Below are 21,742 nucleotides of genomic sequence, written 5' to 3' on the forward strand. Positions count from 1 at the left end.
CTCTGTTTGAGTCTTTTATCTTAACATGGTTCTCATGGACTGGACTGGATAACGGCGTGTCACAGAAACAATTTCAGGCACTACACGCGTTTTACACGGGCTATGAGCGCTGACAAAACGCAGGTGACCTACACTCAATACTGTGCCTGAACTCATGCTGTGTAGACACAGCCTGCGCACTGAAGCTGCTGCTGCTGCTGTTCTGCTAATATGCTGCTCATGTCAGGTCTCCAGTGTAGACATCTTGTGAGTCTTTCACCATATATGGACAATAGTGATGGAGCATCAGAAATCCAAGCAGTATGTCACAGGTAGAGACTGCAGCTCTGAAAGAAAACACACTGATATAATTCTGTATGAAGCTAATGACTTCCTGTGGAACAATACTGTGATATTCTTAAATCCTATAAAAGCAGGTGGGACGAGGGGGGCGCTACTGTGTCGGAGCGACTCCGGACAAGGCTTACTGAACAGTACATATATTTGGCATGTATTGGCTGCTGTTTGCTTTTAACATTTCACTTGTCATATGTGTGTGTGATATGTGTTGTATTTTATTGTTGGAGCCTTGTCAAAGGAGAATTTCTGTCACCGTCTGGGGCAGACAATAAAGTCTATCTATCTATCTATCTATCATCAGCTCTTAGCATGTGAATCTCAAACTTCAAGACTTAAATGATTTGAACATTGCAGCAAAATGTTCCCCGTCATGGTGCCACTATACAGCAAATTCTGTAGCAACAAGAATAACAGGAGAGATGAAAGGTCATAGTATGAGGAGGGATTAGATAGATTAGATTAACAAGGGGAGCCTGTGCAATGACATGTGTGACTGGCTTTCCAATGAGATTTTCACTGTTGAAATTTACCCTATCATATCTATGCATGATGAGTAGAGAGACAAAGCAACAGATAGAATGAAAGAGAAATAAAGAGTGACGCTTCCACCGTTATAAAAATCAGTGAAACATAAAATAGGCTTTTGTTGCCATCTAGTGTCCTTTGGGGGAACTGGTTAATCCAGCATCATCAACAGATGTGTCACTGAGTAAACATGGACATATGCGGTAACTAGTGATTTGAACTGAAACCTTTGTCCCTGCAAATCAACACTTCACCTTTAACTTTAGCTCCATACAGTCTCTAAGCGATTATAGTGTTGCCTCTCACCTCCTACGACCCCCCCCTTTCGCTTACATGACAACTCTCATTTCAGCACCTGGGAGAGTACGGCTTGCTTGTAAGCCTGTGAAATTGCGCAACTTGTGGAGGTTCAACATCATAGAACACAACTGGTAATTGTTGGTGCAGGTGAAATTCAGCACCTGAAAAATTCATCCCCAAAAGTTTAACCACTGGCGTTTAGCTGGATGTGACATCTTGTAATCTGTCGTACCCACAACATTTAAAAGGGAAAACTTAACCAACCGTTCAAGAGTCAACACTGACAAAAAAAATCCTACATGTGCACCTCAAATATGTTTATTGCTAAGAGTGTCCCTTGTGTACGTCATTTGCAAACGATATTCCATTCCTAGCATTGCTCTTGCATAAAGTTGAAGGACTTTAAAGAAACAGATTTTCAGGTTCCTACTTTGGGGCCCTGGTTGAATATGTGTATATCTTGTAATGTTCAAAAGACTCATTAGTTGGCTGATGCTGTGCATACTGCATACTGCTCTTTTCAGCCTCTTTCTGTACGCTTTGTTTTAGCTCCTGTCTGTTTGAGGCCCTCCCCCCCAGTAAAAGCCCCATCTGCTCTGATTGGTCAGCTTCCTCAGGCCCGAGCAGGCACCGCCCACCTACCTCAGCATCAATCGTCTCTGATGGGGAGCGACATTAGCTGAGCAACGTGAAAAAAAAAGAAAACAGGTAAAACTTACAACTATTACGTCTGAAGTCGGGTCATGGACAGATGGTATTGATCCATCCCTGAGCTCATACCATTTACAGCCCATCCATCCATTCATTCATGGGGGGGCTGGAGCCAGTCCCAGTCACAAGGTCATCCAAAATAATACAAATTCTCTGGGTCTTCACTTCCACAAATGGTGGGAGGACATGAAGATTGCTGTGTGTTGCAGCAAACAACAGCACAATTCGTCCTTTTCTTCTAACACCGCATCTCTGTTAGCCACACAGCAAAGGTTGACAGCAAGGTAGATTCAGATTTTCAGTGGGCGGGGTCGTCAGCCTCCTGAAGGGCTGAAGGAATCTGAGTGGAGAGTTTTCACAAATTTACTGGAAATGCAGCAGGAAAAATAGAGACTTGGTCTTTTCTCATATTCTGAGGGTCTCTAGACACACCTGGGACCGATTTTTATGTTGAAAAGACATTAAAAAGTTCATTTTGTATAATATGTAATATATAAAAAGCAATAGTTGAAATTGTGACAGCAGAGGCTGAGATATCCTGAATTTTAGTCCCCAGTGAGCTCGATTTGGTGTCACCACTAAGCCTTGCTGCCAATTTGTCCTTGTGCCCAGTATTGTCATTAGAAAAATCCCCTGTGGCCCAAAAAGCATTTCACCCACAGACCACCAATATAAAACTGCAAACACGGCCAATTATTATTCTTTGACTCTTTATGATAATTTTTTTAAATCAATGGAGGTTTTATATGTGTAAAATGAGTGTGACCAAGAGGGGCGGGCCAGGCTGAATATTACACCTTATAAAGCAGCCATAATATCAATAAGATATCAATGACAATGTTACAACAATGCACCACCATGAAAGGGGTCAGTTGTAGCAATGAACCTACAGAGAATTATCACCAAAATCTGAAGCTCACCTCCAGCCTGCAACCCAGCTGTTTCAGTTCCCTCTCACTGCTGCCGTGGCTTCGTTTCCAGCAGCAGCAGGCAGCTGTTTAGAACAAGAAGGCTCCGAAAACCAAATGTACACTATAACCCGCTTAGCATGAAACGGCAAGTTTAGCAACTTGCCAGTGAACAGTCCACAGAAGAGTGCACCAAATTCCTCATTAAAAGTTTCATTCATTGTCAAATAAAACTATGCTATTAGAAGAATGTGAAAAATGCTATTATGTACACATGGTATTTTATCAGCTTACATTTTTCCGTCACATTGTGTCCTTGCAAGATGCAACAGATTCACCTGTGCTTTGCAGCCGCGTTCAAAGAATGACGAAAGCATGGATGGCATTCTGCATTAACTGAAGCTCCATCAGAGGAAGTTAAAGGGCAGCTAATAAAATAGGCTTCCTAATTGTTCTGCAAGAACAGAGGGAGAGAGAGAGAAATTTACCGTATGCTAATGTGACTTATAACCTTTTTATGCTTTCAACAGGCACCAAAAGGCCATTAATATATCATATAAAGAGAAAATCCCTTTTAGCCCTTTAGTTCGACTTCCTTTCTTTCCATTCTCCCGTTCCCCTCTCTCATTCTGAAATTAATCTGCGGAAGATTTGCTATTAACAAAAACTATTCAGAGAGCGCAGCACAGTGGGTGAGGGCGTCAGCTGAAAGATGAAGAAAGAGGAAGAGGAATAGCAGGATCAGGCAGCTCACTGGGAGGAGGACAAAAGACAGGAGGAAATGAGTGAAGGAATGAAAGGCAGTGAAAATAAAGACACAACTAAATAGCAGATGCCGGACATCATTGTCTGGCTCTCTCTGACTTGTGACTCAGTGCTGCGCCCACGCACACAGGACAGGGGTGCACTTAGTCACCTCTCTCCCTTCTCCTCACACCTTTGTTCTAAACCCTGTAGCGAGTCACTGTAGGGTGAGCAGCACACAGAAACAAGGTACATCGTAATTACCCACACTTCTATACTGTAAACTCGCTCTTCCCACTCCCACTACTCCCCCCTTTATCATACCTCTGCATCCTTAGTCACCTGTTGTGTCCGCTCTCTTTCTCATTAGCACTCCTTTTTTTCCTGCAGTAGTTCTAAATCAGATAGTTCAGTAAGTTTTTCCAGGACAAAAGTCAACTTCAGTATGTTTAGGACATTGTTGCTCCACTCTTCCACCTCCTCACAATCCTCCAGGAAATGTTTAATCACTTGTGAAGACTTCTTTTTCACACTCTGCTTCATTCCCTCCTCTTCAGCTCAATTCTACAGGAAATGCATGTCATCATCTCTTTCACTCCCATTCATTCTCGGCTCCCCTTCAATTCTTCATCCTAACCTCTTCACAAAATGTTCAGTCACTTCTTTTTCATCCCCACATCCTACTTGCTCCCCAATTACTCAGTAAATGCTTAATCAGCTGTCACCTCGTTCTTCTCATCTTCTCATATGTTCAGTCTTCCTCATCCTTTTTTCTCCAGGCAATACTGCATCACTCTAAGCGTGCTCTAATTTGGGGGCTCTATTATAAAATAAAACTCCATTTGAATTCCTGGTAATACAGATTGAAAGTACATGTACGTGGCTGCAATACGTTATAGGACTTTATAATGTCCTTTGACACTATGTAGGAATTGGCAGTCATTTTAAAGTTATAATAAACCTTATTTATGATATGCACTTTGGAACAATTATAAATAAATATGGTGTGTTTGTAATTAATGTCAATAGTTCATGTGCTTAATGTTTGTGGTGTCATTTTAATGCACCAAATTAGCTCAAATTACAAGAAGCCCCGCTTTTTGTGGATTTTATCACCAAGGGAGCAAAAATCATGAAAGCTGCTTTAAAGCAAGTCCATGTAACTTTAGAAATAACAAATGACAGATTCTTCTTTTTAAATGGGATGCTGAATTCATTAGCAATAAAATCCCCTTTGTTCAATTCAGTTTTTGTTGCTCCAGCCTTATTTGGTCTGGTGTGAACAGTACGGTAACTTATGTTCGCCAATGTTAGCTTTGTAACTGATATTAACTAAAATCAGTTTGCAGACTTGATGACTCTTTGCTACTTGTGTACTGTTACACTATTATGTAGCCTTTACCAATATCCAGTACTTTTCACTTATGGCCATGGTGGCTCCTGTATAGGAAAGGTTACATTCTTTTACCGACCACTCAGTCTACTTTAAGTCATCAACTGACAGCATTTCCCCTCCTTGGCTGTTTGATAACGGTCAGCTGGCGCTTTAATAGCATTTTACATTACAGCTCATAAAAGCAGCAGATAACAATACACAATAATGAGATTATCTTGGTAACATTAGGTTTTAATTTCTGTTCCATGGTAATAATGGGCTGAAAACATCATGGAAATAATAGGGCCGGGCATCTCAGCAACAACATGTGGTTTTTGGAGCTTGATCAATACTAGGGAGAGAACGTCTAAATATCTTGGCTTCTGTTGGTTTGATTTTTATCAAACGACCACTGAAGGGCAACACCACATTGCTGGAATATCCCTTTAAGATGGGGCAATATTTTAATGACAAAGAGGGTAACAGTTGGTTAATATGCCAATACTATCTTAAAACAAAACAGAAATCCTGCTTTCTGATATATAAGCATTATCAATAAATCAGGGCTAGAAAATGCACAACTACTTGTTCCCTCTTCATTTTATGTTTATTTGAATTTTAAGCTAAAGCGTCACTACATGGAAACACAGATGAGAGTGTCTGTGTAACAAACATCAATCAGGGCTACAGAGTGACGATACCTTGTTCTACTTCTAATTTTGGGGTGAAATGAGTTTTAAAAATGAATTGAAACCAAACAGCTGGAACAGTAAGAAGCTGGAGGTGATGAGAGCCCAACACAACACTCCACAACACACTTTGGTCTTTTCATGGACTTTAATCTGAGACCACTAAACCAAACAACACTACAGGGGCAACACAGACTGTCCTTTGAGGCAAAGAGGACGTAGAAAGGGCTTCCTAAAAGCTTCTCCAGCCCAAAGGGTGTTATTTTTTTAGCACAGGCTTATTTTTTAGCTAAGGCCTCTAGATAAAACGTGGGTCTCAGCTCGGAGAGTTCAATGAAATGTACTGAATACACTGGTCATAACTCTGGTTCTGTTATTGTGACTGAGCTGTAAAACATCAAATTCTCCACAGTTTTACTTCCTTAGTGATTCTGCAGGGGTTGCATAGGACAAAGAAGTGTAGATGATGGGTGATCACGCTCTGCAATTCCACAATAGCGAAAAAAAATGAAATTCGAGTTAAGAATTTGTGCACAAATCTGCCCACACTTCATGCGTATGTGCATATATGTATTCATAGCACAGGAAACTGTAATTACAAGGAGCCCTCAGCATCATGAGGTCCGCTCCTGCTCGACTGGTCATTCTGCTCACGATTTCCCTCCAGCGGCTTGCTATTAGTGGTGGGAGTGTGTTGGAGTGCAGATAAGACAGGCACTACAGCATGTCTCAACACAGGGGGGGAGCAGGTGGAAGAGGAGGGGAGGAGGGAGAAAGAGTCACGTGAAGCAGGTGCCGGCTGGTGTGTAAAACAAGCTCTCCCCTTCCCACGACTAAACCTCCAACCCCTCACCCCTCCTATCTCTAGCTCCAGGAAACTCTCGGGGTGCAATTTACCGCTTGCACTGCACTGATAATACTGTCTCCGGGGCAGGAAGGCGAGAGTGATGGGCTGGGATAGAAAAGAGAGAAAGACAGAGGGAGATAGAGGGTGGGGGTGGGCGACACGACAGATAGAGAGCGAGGAAGAGAGGAAGAGAGAAAATTGTGTAGAGAGGGGGAGATAGAAAGAGAACAGGGATGTAATTGGTGCAAGGAGGAGGACAAGAAGGAGGAGGAGGCAGAGGGAGTATCACCATGGAAATTACAAATGCAATTCCAAGACCCAATTTGTGTCTGCGCGAAATGCTCCAACATGTGATTAAAGCAGAGAAAACCTCACCGGTCAAAATCACGATTGCCCCAATACAAACTTATCTCCATACGACTGGGAGACACTCAAATTAATCCGTTTTTACACAGCTTCATCACTGAACTCACTGCATGGAAAACATGAAGTCTCCAGTCACAAGTGCCAGAATGACACATACACATGATACACATACTACAACAGCTCCGCCAACAGGTCGCTAGTGGATGTTACAGTGGGGACGGGATTTTTCATATCATCCACTGTTTCAATTAAAGGACGACACATCTAAGTGACAAACACAGCACGGAAGGTTCTCTGCAGGTAGAAATCTATAAACACAGACAGTCAAGTGTTTTATTTTGGTGAACCTGCTCAGAATTTGTGTTTGTTTAATGTTCAATATTCTTTCAGTCATGTAGAAATAGAAATAATCATTTGGGCTGTGTTAATTTTGGATAAATTTGCCTTCGCTATGTATTATTGTTAGTGTTTACCTGTTGTACCTGCGAGACGTTAAGTAATGAGACATACACAAGACGCACGTGTAGTGGAACAGCAGATTCCTGCAAAAGCTGTGCAGCACTAATGCGTGTTTTGATTCCTCGGTAGTCATTTAAGCTGTTAGTTTTAAAGTTTCAGGTGAAACTACACAGAACTCTATCAGTATATGATCGCAAACATTATTATTAATGACTTAATCGTATGGAGATTTTGCCTCATAAGCTAATTCTCTGACATGTTGTAAGGGGCTGGTAAGGAGCCTGCCACGGTGTGCACTGTGCTGTTCTGCTCTACGTGTATTATTGCGTTACAGACACACAGTTTCTTTCTTTTTTCTATTAATGTTTATGCGCTTTTTTGTTAGGGCTGCATTAAATTGATTAACTTAGGTAATGGAAAAATAAGCTTTTCTTTTTCTTTTGAAGAGATGAACTTTTTTATATTCAATTTTAATTTTGGAACTGCTGGTGAAATTGAATTATATTCAAATTGAGTCAATACTACTTTTACTAAGGGTCATGAGGTGCTTTATATGTTTTCAAGCAGTGCAGCACGAATGCTGGGGGGGCAGGAAGAGAGGCTGCCGCCACTGTGTGTGTATACTCATTGTTCTTTGAGCAGTGAGAGACCATCTTATCGCTCCTACAGGAGCACGTCAACCATCTGAAGATCACCGCAATCACAAAAAAACAACAACACATGAATGGGTACTGTACTGCATATTGTCAGCAACGCTCTCACTCGTTCTGATTTATAGGTTTGTATGGGTGCATGTTGACAACATGCATTAGACTTACTGCCACAGTTTATCCCAATGCAAAAGATACAAAGTGAAAGGCTATTGTTTTTAATGCTGAATGCTATAACCACTATCTAAATGATACTGTGTGTGTGTGTGTGTGTACCAGCTCTTTGGCCTTCCCGGCCTCCTGGCGTGTGTGTTGTCTTTCCCGGCTCATGGCTTTAATCCTCTCCTCCCTTGCTGCCTCGCTCTCCCTTTGTGCCACCTTGGCCAGTTCCTCCTTCAGTATTGTCTGCTGGCGCTCGTACCTGAAATACACATATATACACACAATCGTGTTTCCATTCTTTGCACATCATCATCAGTTTTTTGTCTGATTACAGTCAAAATACTTAAAAAATATATTTCCACAAGGGGGCAGTATAAACTAAATGTCAGACCATGGATTGACTAACTTGTGCTCCTCACTGACAAAATTATTAACTCCTGTAATCTTGATACAGCTTGACTCTGGCGTGGTTCTGTTACATCTCCAACAATGATTATCAGTTTTTTTTATTACAACTTTTCTTTTTCAGGTCTCAACCAACTTGACCAATGTTCTATATGTTCAATTCAAGTCTTTCGTTTTGAGAGTTGCAATGAAACGTTATTGATCCTGTGGATGGCCTGTCTTTTTTTGAACAGAGACACATCTGATCCTCAAAATGTAACTGCAAACTTTGGTTCCTTGAAGGATAATTTCTGTATTTTTAAAACCTGGGCCCAAACTTTTATGTATGATTGGTAGGTAAAAAAAAACCCTGTGAAAATTGGTCCAGTAGATCACCTCCACCGGCAGTCATTTTAAGTCCCTCTGGGTAACGTTAACAAAACCAAGACTGCTTGAACCCACCTTCTCTGCTCTTCCTTAGCGTAGGAGGCTGGCTTGGGACTGGACTTGGTGCTGGGTTGGGCCCGCTGCTGTGGGCTCTGCTGGGGCCGAGAGCCTGAGCTGGAGCTGTGAGAGGCACCTGGACAAAAACAGAGTGGATAACAAAGGGCAAAACTGTTGAAAAGACAAGCTATTATGAACTGTGGCAGTTTGGAGACTTACGTTATTATTGTTAAAATAAGCCCTGACACACAAGTTTCTTTACTGCAGGACAGACTAGTGATCAAATGATCTGTCAAGCTGCTAATAATCACTGTGACCGCATGATGTCATAATGAGGAGCTCATAAAAGGGTGGAGAAAACGTTCACCACACAAGGAAATGATCCTGACCGCTTCAAGAAGTTGACAGGACAGTGTGAGGTCTACAGATCTGTGTTCAGAGATGAGTGCTAACAGTATCTCAGGAAAAAATTCCCTATAGGACCCAATTTAGAAATACACTTTGCTAGAAGTTGGAGACTTACGAGGTGAAAAACCAAAAATACAACGGTCAAAATCAATGCCCCAATTTGTGAACTCCAAAAACAGTGGATTCTACACTTCCCTGCCAACAGCAGTAATTGTGCTCATCTTCCCCAGTTTGGCACAATAAGTTAGCAGCACATTAAACTAGTCAGCGACTTTTGGACTTTACGTTTTCTCAGGAGAACCTGTTGTGACACAAAATAAAACACTGGAAAGTGCCTGATACCTGTGCCTTTCTGGGGACTTGAGGTCGGTGAGGATGTGCGGTCTGGAGCTATGTTGGCTACTCCTTTCATCCTCTGGAGAACATCTTCTGATAGCTAGACAGAGAAATAAAGAGCAAATCATATAAGTCAAAGAATCAAAGGGTAGGTTAGAGTTAAAAACAGAATTGAGAACGTATGATTGCCCGTAACATTTTCGGTTCTTAGCTTTGAAACAAAGAGACGTTTTTGTGCAACAGTTGACTAGAGTGTAAAGCATCATGCTCATCATGTGGTGTCATCTCTGTTTGAATGGAGCATTCTTTTATGTTTTTTTTTAATGTTTTGGGAGGGACATAGTAACTTTGGCCTAAAACAAGACACACAAACTTCCCAGACAAACAGTGGTTCAGTGCAGCTCTGCTTCACATCCATGTATAAGTGTGTGTGTGTCCAGGAAAACGGTTAAACATAGCTACATCAAAAAAACCACAGTAAGCCACTGACTCACTACTTCTATGACTCATTACATGTGAATGTGCCTACAGGGCTGGTAAATAGGAATATTTATTATTAGGGCTTGTCGTTTTTGTTTTTTACTGACATTCTGACAAACTTTTTCACAGTCGTTATGATGCATTGAAGTACCAGAACTATTAACTACTGTTAACTTGCTTGAATTACACAGGTTTATCGTTTATATTCATTGACATTCTACTGGACTTGCTTTGGTATAGCTTAGTCTGAAGGTGCCTTCACATCCTATGGGAAATTTGGAATTTTTTAGTGAGTGTGTCCTTGTGTCTGGCTTTAACCTTTTATTTTGAAAGCACCATATTATTAAAGATTTAAGATAACACCAAGCTGAAAAGCACTACCTAACTGATCTCTGATAGTTGAAAGTTTCTGGTCTGTTGCACCAGTGACCACACCTGGCTTCACCGTTAGGTGTGGTCACCTTAGGGTGATCAACCTTTAACCACACTCAACAGGCTGTGACTACAATTCTACATTACAAACGCAAGGTGAAGACCTCAACCACTTGAGTAACGGAAAAAAACAAACAACCCTCCATATTTCTACTGGTGTAAAATTACTCTGTTAGTGAAGCAAATCGTGAAACAAAACCTGTGAGGATCTTATCAGTCTGTTCAGGTAACAAATTACATTTGATTATAAAGTCAGTGTAGTGAAGGCCATCTAATGGATGTGAGGAAGCAAAGGTGAAAAGGGGTCAGTGGGCTTATGCAATCTGCAAAAGTAGACGTTTTTACATACAGTTCAAAATGTTTTAAGGTATGATTTTTGCGTCTTATTCTTGTTGCTCCAACAAATCATCTTTTTTTACAGTGTTACAATCAATCTTATTGTTGCTGCATGTGCACAGGTCTTCATGTGGCGACATGAATACTTTGTTAATGCAGTTTAGGGTAAGGTGCACTACCTTATATGCAACTAATATATGCAAATACAGCAGAATCACTGTCATGTTATTACATAGAGGCATAGAGGTATTCACAGGTATAAATACAGGTTCATTTGTAGCCCCAGTGCATGCTAGCCAAAATTACAGGGATCACCTCTGATGATATTTCATGTTTAACTACAGAGAAGTTTTTGTTAACATGCACAGCTTAATTTCCATGTCACTGTTTGGTCATGACTTGCACATCTCAAAATTCCGACATTTCCAACATCCCGGGAAGGCAGCAGTGTCAAAAGGCAGGGAGCAACAAGCCAAACTTCATTCGAAATCTGCCGACTTAAAGCATCCTTCATTATGGACAAATATCCTAATTTCTACAACATCTTATGTTGCTGATAAGACCAAACATACCCACCAAACAAAATACTAGCAAATGCTACTATCTGGTTCACCTCTCCACTGCTAACTGAACGCGTTATCTTCAACGTTAACGTCGTTAGCTTGTGAATTATGATATATTTTGTGCTGCTAGGTGGATATTACATATGCCGAATTTACCAGAAGACCCTGAAAGCCTTTAATAAACGTTGTTTATCTGCCAGCTATATTCCCTTGCCGATAAACATGACATATTCCTACCTGCAGCTTATTACGACTGAGGTTTGGTGTAACGTAAAAAAAAGAGCATGTTTCAGGTCGTAAATCACCTGCCCCAGCCCCCGCATCCCTCTACATCCTCCTCACCTCAGCAGTCGCTTTACAGGATGTCGACCTAACGTTTCTTCAATCCGGAATAATCCTGTACCTTAATTTGCTGTTCAGCAACAAGCTAACGGCTAGTTAGCCTTAACGTCAGGCGTAATATCAAAGTAACACTAGCACGGCTTATCCAGCGCTAGCTTAATTAGCATTACCTTGACTCCACGGAGAATCCTGACTCTGTCCTCGTCGTCGACACCAAAAGACACTTTTCTAGTCGTACTTTCTCCCGAGCCCATGCCTACAGGTGTGGAGTGTCAGCGTTGCTAATTGCCCTGAATAGTATAGTGTTATTAACATGAAATAATGTTAGTATCCTGCTCAATGACAGAAGTGACAGATGGGATCTGGGTTGCCAGGTTTTCTTAAAGCAGCCCTCTTTCACGTGTATGTGCAAACCCAGGAGCATGGTTTCTTCTTAATGCACTGACGAGATGGAGCAAGTAACTTAATTTAATTGTGGCACAGTTCATTTTTACGTGCTTTACACGTGCATTTAGGTGCAAATAAAAACGATTGAATCGCTGATATTTACCTATTTGCAGCACCACCTGGCAACCACAATTTCATACACTAAAGCACGTTTGAGTGAATGAAAGTCAAGAGCCAATCATATCTACAGTATATAAGTACATCCATCCATCCATACATACATACATGCATACATCCATACATACATCCATACATGGATACACCGACATTTTGACAATAGCCACAATATCATTATCATCAGAGTTTATTTGTAGCATAAACACAAGCGTGTCTCATATTCAGTCTAAATGTCAGCGCACACACACATCGTTTACTGTAAATAAAGAAAATAAGAAGAAAACACAAAACTTTCGAGATACATGTCATTAACAGACGAGTGGAAAAATACAAGATGTAAAATAAGAATGAAAAAAAAAGAAAAGATTCGTATTTATCTATATACTCCACAAAAATCACCCAAATCATGAATGAAAAATTACGTTTTTGTAAACAAATTATCTTGTGATTTAAATGCTTAATTTGTTGGACTTGATAGCTGAAAAAAAAAACATTTAATTTCCAAGCTAACATCTGAGAAAGGACGCCGTTTTTCCACCACTGGTGCACATGAATGCACCATTTTGGCAGAATTTTTAATCATTCACAACTTTTTACAGACTTATTAAAGAAAATACCAAAGTGCAGAGACAAATCTTAGTGGGAGGCCAAGTTATGCATGGGAAATATTAAACAATAAAAGCTGTGGTCATATCCCAGTGTGCAGTGTGATCCAGGACTCTGGTGTGTTTGAATGGATACTGAATGCTGGGTAAACCGGCTCTCTAAACACCACTCTGAAGGTGTGGAGGTGCTCCCTGCGTCCTTTAGTACCGTGAAACGTTAATGTACCCCCCTCATAGTCCAGAGCTATCTCAATCCTCTGCGAGTGAATGGTCACTTCCCCCAGAGACACATTGCAGGAGGACTGGCACACTGTCAGCTTGCCGTTTTTCGACTGCAGCCGCCAGGACACGGAGTTGTGCCCCAGGCGACTGTGGTCACCGCGGCGAGGGATGCTTTTGTAACACACACCCAGTGACCACATGGTGTTGGGCCCCACCTCTACCACCCATACATGCTCGCCACCTGAGAGTGCCTGGCTGCACAGAATCTGGGGTGCACTTGTAAAACGCTCTGAGTGCTCCGCATATGGCTGCTTGGTGGGGCTGTACTTGACTGTGCGCAGATCATTGGAGACTATCAGGCTGGGGTGGGCAGTGCAGAGGTTGAAGCTGAGGTCCAGGGGGTTGAGGAGGACATGGAGGGAATACAGGAGGCGGGTCATTTCTTTGCGGAAGTCTTGGGTTTTGATGCCTGCCTGGACACGCTTGGTGTTGAGCGGAGCCTTTGAGGGGACCGAGGAGGGAATGGTGCCTGTGGCAGCTTCTCTCAGCTTATGATCAATCAGCATGAACCTGCAGAGCAGAACCATTTCTTCAGTTGATCTCAATTGTTTTACTAAATAACAAAGGCTCTGCTCTGCATCACATGTCTTTACTTATGTGGGCTGCTGTAATGCATCTGCATGCCTTTACATGGACTGAGCTGCACATATTGTAAATGTAAAGCCCTCACAGCTAACATGCTACACACTACTACACATTACCATATACATATATTACCTCAAACTATAAAGCTGATAATAGAAATGGCTTGGAAAATCATTTTTATGGCACATGTGATGACTAATCTCTTTTTAATTCTCTATTTTTGTTCTCATCTGTCCATATGCGAAGGGATGATGTACATAGATCAGTTTCTCAGTGAAAATATTGAATTTCATTCATTAATTCTAATTCTGAAAGCAGTATAGTATTTCAATAGTACCTGTGTATGAACATGCATGTGTCTGTCTCACTGAGGGCCTGTGTGGCGCTTTGCTGGGCCTCCAGTAACTGCTGCTGTTGCTCCTCAAGTGCACTCAGTCCAATCTGCCAGCTTTTTCTGCGCTGGCGTCTCTCCTCCTCCAATAGCAGATGCAGGTGCTCCTTGTACCTGAACACAGCCCAACAATGGAAAGGAGTGTAAGCTGGGAGCTGTAGTTAGCAAACACTATAATAGTGACAGAAAATATTTTACAATGTTTACTTTCAGTTGTGGAAATGTCTTTTTAGATAAGGCAGGTTTTAGATAGGCATATAAAGAACACTAGAGAGATCATTCTCTAGTTTATTATTTATTTTTGACATTTGAACACTATTGCATCAGCCAAAAGGTTTACTGGCAGTGTAAAAATGCTGATAAACTGGACTCAGTACATAAGATGATTGGTATGATGATTTGCATACATTTTCATCTGCAAAAGTCACTGCCTGAACCTGCTCTTCAAGCCTGAAGGAGGTAATGCTGCTGGTAATCTGATGTACATACTACCTTTAACCATGCAACCTTTGATTTACGATACAGCAACAACAAAACTAAGTACTGCCAAGTGAATGCATGAAAGACTTTACCCTTCCTCTTTTAAAACTTATGTGACATCGCCGTTGTCCAGCTAAGCCCTGCCCACTTCAAGTTGAGGACAGAGAAATCAGAACAGGTGATAACTAAAACTAACAAAGATTATTTGTCAGAAAAAAGTGTTTCCATATCTTACATTGCTCACAATACAGTGATTGTGGATACGGTCATGAACTTGCCTCTTCTAATACATCATTGTATCTGCTTTGGGACGCCACGTTACTTTTAAATGCAGTGTCAATATGTGCAGTATATTACCTGTCCACTAGTGCAGCCATACTGTCCACGAGAGTGATCCCCTTGTTAATCAGCTTGTCTCCCACAGCTTCAGAGGCTCCTTGCTCCTCTGTGGTCTTCTGCAGGAGACCTTCTGTCATATACAGCCTGCACGAAACAACCTGCAAACACAGATTTGACGCATTAGAGACTTTAAGAAGAAAATCTGGACAGGATGTACGTTTCTCACGAGAAGGCACTCAGCCAAGATGTAATTTAAGCATCTAAATCAGTCCCCTGGAATTGGTCCTGTCAGAAGTCAGCTGGGTAGTTTTTCCAGTCTTATCTTTCCCCAGTTACAACTGGCTGTGGGCCAGATAGGTGCAAGCCACTTTATTCAAAACCCCAAATGTCATGCTCTGGTTGCTGGTTTCCATGGGCATGAAGATGAAGTCTCATCATCATTGTTCAACAATCTCCAAAATGCTCTGAGGTCATTTCTGAATAACCTTTCTGGAAAGAACAATGCCATTCAGTGCTAATTAAAGGGAAAATAAGAATGACTTGATGATTGATTGATGATTTGTGAAGTATATATTCATTCATTGTTCATTTATTGTTGAACACATTATTTTCCTTGTGCATCAAATTGTCTCGTTGACAGTAGACACATTTCAAATGTATGCATATTGCACTGATTTCATTTAATGTCATTTCATTTCTTCAGTGCCAAATTGCATAGTTCTTTCCACAAACCCTCTTGGAAATTATTCAACAATTTGGCCTATAAAATCAAACTTTACTTTGTTTTACTTATGCACCAATTCCCCATATTGTAGATGGTTGCACAACTTGAGCTGCAGTAATGCATCACTACAGGTAGAAAGTCTGTGGAATAAAAGTCAAGTTAATGTAAAGAAAACTACAAAACCACCTTGCTGCGGCTCTCCAGCGCTCGCCTCATCTCCTCTTCGGCCACACTGAAGGTGAGAATGTCATGGTTCTGGTGATGGCCCTCTAGGAAGCACGAGGAGCACAGCAAGGTCATGTCGTTGGAACAAAAGTACTCGAAGGGACGCCGGTGGACGGCGCAGTCCTTCATCCTCAGCTCATTCTGGGGCTCCACCAAAGAGTGCGTCCTGAACGACTCCTTCTCGTGGTGTCTCTGAAGGTGCCTGGAACACAGCGACACCTCGCACTTCAGGCAAGTCTTCACTGCCATTGAGTGCTCATCTATGCAGTGGTCGCAGAAAACCTCCATCCTCTCGGGCTCGGGCTCAGGCTGTCTTTCCATGGATGGTGCGGTGGCTCTGTAACCCTCAACGATGCTGCAGAGTTTGAAGTTTTTCTGCAGGTCATCCACACCGTGATATTCCTCACGGCATTCTGGGCAACATGGAAGTGCTTTGTCCCTCTTGTCGGCGATGTTAGTGGTCTTGCAGATACAGACTCGGCAGTAGTTGTGGCCACAGGGAAGAACCACCGGATCAGAGTAGAGCTGAAGGCAGATGGGGCAGCTCAGCTCGTAGGCTAGCTGCTCCTCTGGCTTGGACAAAGACATGATGGGAGGAGATTAGGTTAAAAGTTCTTTCTCTTCTCAAAAACTCCTATTCATCTCACTTCAGCTCCACCTTTTGTCCTAAGACTATCTTTCGTTTCGTCTTCAGTCCATCTCCTCCTCCCGCCTGAAGAGGCTACAGGTGAGTCTACAAAGACAACAGGTGATATAGACAGCAAAGAGAGCAAATAAGGAAGTCAGCAGCTCTTAACTCTTCATCGGAATGACATTAAAATGGGCAGGGTAACATTCCTTTCTAAGAGGCACTGTCAGCTGCGCTACCAGGAATGTACACCACAATACGGGTTGCTGTTGATGGTAAAAATATGTGACACATGAGTGTATTAATAGCTCATTTTGGGAATTAGAATGGAAGTTAATTGTTAGGATGCCTCTTTACTGGAAACCGCAGACCATAAAGTCTAAGCCTAAGCAAGCACGTTTGAGTTTTCTTCAATTGAATTGAAAATTCCACAACTCAAAACGTGCAATGTATAAAACTCTTTAAACAACATAAGAAATTCACCTGAAGAAGATTCAGATTTTATCCAACAGCAGCATTGTTAGGTTCACTGAGTGCATGTTAAGTATGTGTGCATGTGTTTCTGCATGTGCTGGGATGTACAGTAAATGGAGGGACTTGGTACTATATACACAGTAAAATCACATGCACTGAATCCTCCTATTGACTGTAAGCACTGCAGGGGGAAACACTTCCACCTGCTGCAGTGTTGCTATGTTTTATGTTTTAATAAAGAATCTAAATGGTGCATTCAGGGAACTTTTCATTAGAGATATCAACTACAGTACCAACAGAAAGTCAAGTGAAAAAAAGAAGAGTCAAAATGAGGCCCCCAACCAAAAGTAGTGACTCCAACTCTCGTATTCTTAGTCTTTTTAACAATAACAGAGTTTTTCAAGCACAAAGCTCCTGAAATGTGTCATTGCTGATGTGTGTCACAACACGTCTCTGAGAACTGTTTTAGTCAACAAACATCAGTGTGAAACTCAAGTGACACAAGGACATCTGTAAGGACGTGGGAAAGAACAGGGAGCCAGCATGGCACAGAACAACAGAACAAAGACTACAAATCAAGTCATACATAGTGATTGATGCATGTTCTTGACCTTGAATACTGAAAATGACAAAACAAGGTCCACTTTTGTGCTTGTTGTGGGGCTTTTGACCGTCTCACTTGGTTATCATCAGCAGATTGAGTTTGCCAAGCTGACATGAAACAACCTCCTATGATTCTGAGCTCTTTGGTTTCTGGTTGGCTTGTTGGCTTAATTATAGAAAGTGCTTTCGACAGCAATTCTGGTCAAAAGCTCCAGAAACAGCAAGTAAGAGAACCTTGAGGAAGGATTGTTTTACTCAAAGGACTGTTCATCAACAGATGTCTGTTTGGACAAGCAGAGGATTAATACAAGCCTTTACGACTGAGTCAGTCCATCACTACATAAAGCTGAATTCAAAATTAATTTATCGACAATTTACTGATACAATTAGTAGCTAATCAAACAATAAAGGTGAATGAAAAGAAATTAGTGAAACTTGTAAAAATGCAATTTTAGAACGAAAACTAAAGAATAATACAAGTGAAGCGTCTGAATGTGCCACAAAATGCCAAGACGAGGCAGATTTTTAGCTGTGACCAGCGGCTCTGTTGCTTTGTCTGTCGGTTCACAAAAATGTCACCACAGTTTTCCACCTACGGGGCTGAAATTTGCCATGGAGGTCAAGTTTGTGTGTGCATGTGAAGGTGCACGCACACACACACACAGATAGACAGATATACACATTCACTATGACACTTTCATTGGTGATGTTTTGCTCCACCCCTTCGCCTGTCATGTCCCCTTTTAATAAATCATGAACCGTCTGTCTTAGGCATCGTTGCACTCAGCAGAAAGTGGTTTCTTCCTTCACTTTCTTTGGCCGAACACACAGAGCAGAAAGAATGGACTTCAGACAAGTACACAGTGACGTGTGCCACAACATTACACTTTGATATTTGACAAAAGTTTCAGTTACTTCACTTTTTTTTTTACATTTGTGCAAAGGGAACAGTATTGCGCTACACAATAAAAGAGCACTTTACAATGTTATGCTTCAGGGCCTAGATGGAAGTCCTGAAATAAAAGTCCTTATTAACTGCAGGTTAAAACAGGAAGTAATTACACTAAAGGATAAGAAATGAAATGATGTAGAACACACTGACTGGTGAGCAAAACACTGTTACCTCTAACTGATTTTACAGAATTGGTATTCTCCCCCTCTTTTGACGTTTCCATGTGGATAAAACTGCTACAACTTAAGCTTATTAATACTTTTCCTGCATTTTCAAAATCATTTATTTGTGACTATACAACACGGTGGCACAATGAAATGCATGTTGTAGTTCTTATAGAGCATATATACAAGCAATTATATTTAAGATAGAACAAGATAGCATTTTTAAAAACTGAAACGATACAGTTATTCATAGTTATTGTATGTATCCACCCAAGGAATAATCCTGCAGTGCCTTTTCTTGAAAAGGCGCCTGTGGGAACGTAAACAGCAGCAACTAAACAGCGCTGATGATATGGTTGGTATTTTAGAATGGACTGTGAATTAAAATGCATCTCATAACAGAGCTGTTCCTACTTATGTTGTATGTCAGCTGTGTGACATGTTAACCACAGGATCAACACCATCTGTGAGGCATCAGGTATCATCTCTGGCTCCACCATGTGTTCTTAAAGGGTCAGTTCAACCACATCAACAACAACAACGCCAAGAAAGAAAAAAAAAGTCTAACTTACCTCTAATGGTAACTGTTATTACTACACGTGATCACATTTTCACGTATCCATATTTGAAAGCACATGCATGAAACATGAGAGTATCTAAATGCATTTGTGTTTAATTGCAATACAATTAAAATATGTAAACATCAAAAATCAAACCAGCTATTACTCCAACAAAGGAGTACATGATACACAGAGAGTGGGAAGCATGTTCATCAAAATCTTTTAAACTGATTTCCAGTGTTGGATGCATACCTGCATGGAAAATAGAAACTGAATCAAGATTTTTATCTAATCTTTATTGAGGTCGTTACATTTGGTAATGCTGTTGAAACCACACCATCACTGTAATTTCATGAGATTCTGTCAAAAGATGATGGGTGACTCAGTAGTTCATGCTTTACAACAGAGAATGAAGTGGTCTGTGTGGCCTCGCCTTCTATTAATCCAAAGGCATATTTCAAAGACATTTTTTGGAAAGTTTAATATCTGTTCTCATCGCAATTTATAACTGAGATTTGTATTATTGTATTGTGGACACTGTTTCCTACTTCTCTGGGTAATAAAATGTACACACTTCTACATAAATATATAAACAACTCTCTCCCCCCAAAGTAGTTAAGTTTTTGTATAAAATAGTTACCACTCATCACCCATAAGGTGGCACTTGCATTGTGGTAGAGGAAACCCTGTTTCATTCACTATATGGTAACTCAGGTATGTTTGTCCTATTGTTTACGATGTTGCTCCACTGTTACAGCAATAGAGAAAGTTTTTCATTCCTTTCCACAATACAAATTTGCAAAAAGTTATTTGTTTCAAAGAATGAGAATGAGTATGCCGCTAATGATAAAATATCAAAAAATTTAATTGCATCCCCAATACAAAGGATAAAATGAACAATAAACAAAAAATATGAAGCCAAATTATATCATAGAGGCAAAATGCAGCATCTAAAAGGTATAATACAGACATGTCAAAATAACGAGCTTCATCTTCAACAGTTAAATGTCAAAGAAAATACAATATAAAGAATAGAATTGATTCTGCTCACTCAAAGGACTTGAAAGACAGACGAGCAACTTAGAGCTCTGGTTTTTGCAGCCCACAGACAAAACAGACGCTTTAAATACATCACATGGTCCAAATCAGCTACGCATCAGCAAGGTTGTGCCAAAACAAAGCAGGTAAATCAGTTAGAGTGAGTTTGTCGTTGAGGTCTGACAAAGCACAAGAGCTTTATGATAAAGTAGGTAAGGAGGTCTTAGTGAAGCTTGAACAAAAAAGGAAAATAGAAATCAAAAGAAAAAGCAACCACTGCTTCCTACTTCACACACTAAAATCATACCCAGTAAAGTATAATTTGCCAACACCTGATGGAGCCCCAAACTAAGGAAGCATGTCTTGTGTGTGTTTTTTTTTAAAAAACAATAATAAACCAAGCCTTTAAACCTTTTCTGTGATGTGGTTTTTTTCTCCCTTGCTGTCACTCGCTGATCAAGAAACTGTAGGCCCACTGCAAACAGCTGCAGTGGACAAGAAACCAAAGAGACAATAGGCTACTGTCTGTGCAATCAGAAACATGTTAGAAATGTGCCCAATGAACAGAACAGACACAAATGTCTGTACTTGCATCACTGCCACATCACATCCTGCATGCCAGAGAGGCGGCCAGGAGACCTGCTGTTGTAAAGTGAATGCCGAACATGCAGCACAAATAAAAACTGACTGAATCTGAAGCTGAAATAAATCATTATAATTACAAACATAAACGAAATCATAATAATGATTTATTATCTTCAATATTTTTGTTACCCTACACATTTGAAGCGACTTTCTGCATTTGTAACCAGGTTTGAGTTTCTATGTGGCTTTATTTGGCAGGCTGAATTGGCACACCCACCTCTCCAAAACCACAAAACGCCTTTCAGACATTTTCATACCTACTTTTTCACTTTGCTGAGCAATTTACTGTGTCGTACAGATTGACATGTCTACCGATGATTAATCACTGTCGATTAGTTTTAATCTGGAAATGAATTACAGTGATATACTTCAGGTATGGAGTAATTCTTGGCTCTTAATCTGCTGTAAATATCAAAAATGTAAAGCTGCTTGGCGTCAGTCAACCCCAACTGCCACCTCAGTGGAGTTAAAACTGGTATTAGCAGGAAGTTAACGTTTTCTGAATTATTTCCTATTTCATTTTCTGAATTATTTATTCATTTGGACAGTTCTTTGGTTTGTTTTACAAGAACGTAATGATGTTGCTGGTGCGTGCTTGTGCCTGTTGTGTTCATTTAATTAATGCAGTGATTCAACATCTTTTTTCATCCAGTAGTTTTGTATTTAGTTTGTGTACAGTCGAA

At 40.8% G+C, this 21,742-nt stretch overlaps 2 protein-coding genes across 2 annotated transcripts in view; both read right to left on the reverse strand.

The window, feature by feature from the left end:
- Positions 1-12,145, reverse strand: part of chchd6a (coiled-coil-helix-coiled-coil-helix domain containing 6a) — a 67,011-nt gene extending 54,866 nt beyond the window's left edge. Inside the window, exons 1-4 of the mRNA XM_070839944.1 lie at positions 11,971-12,145; positions 9,654-9,747; positions 8,922-9,039; positions 8,190-8,334 (exon numbers count right to left, since the gene is read on the reverse strand). Of these exons, the coding sequence (XP_070696045.1) occupies positions 8,190-8,334; positions 8,922-9,039; positions 9,654-9,747; positions 11,971-12,054 (441 nt within the window). The 5' untranslated portion in view covers positions 12,055-12,145. The remainder of the gene's footprint in view (positions 1-8,189; positions 8,335-8,921; positions 9,040-9,653; positions 9,748-11,970) is intronic.
- Positions 12,146-13,052: 907 nt separating this feature from the next.
- On the reverse strand, positions 13,053-16,583 carry LOC139210344 (E3 ubiquitin/ISG15 ligase TRIM25-like). The gene is made up of 4 exons (XM_070840371.1): positions 15,957-16,583; positions 15,065-15,204; positions 14,174-14,341; positions 13,053-13,761 (listed from the first exon to the last, which is right to left on the reverse strand). The coding sequence occupies exons 1-4, from the start codon at positions 16,581-16,583 to the stop codon at positions 13,053-13,055; spliced, it is 1,644 nt and encodes a 547-aa protein (XP_070696472.1).
- Positions 16,584-21,742: the final 5,159 nt, after the last annotated feature.

Source organism: Pempheris klunzingeri, chromosome 11, assembly GCF_042242105.1.
Source record: "Pempheris klunzingeri isolate RE-2024b chromosome 11, fPemKlu1.hap1, whole genome shotgun sequence".
In the NCBI taxonomy this organism is placed as follows: Eukaryota; Metazoa; Chordata; class Actinopteri; order Acropomatiformes; family Pempheridae; genus Pempheris; species Pempheris klunzingeri.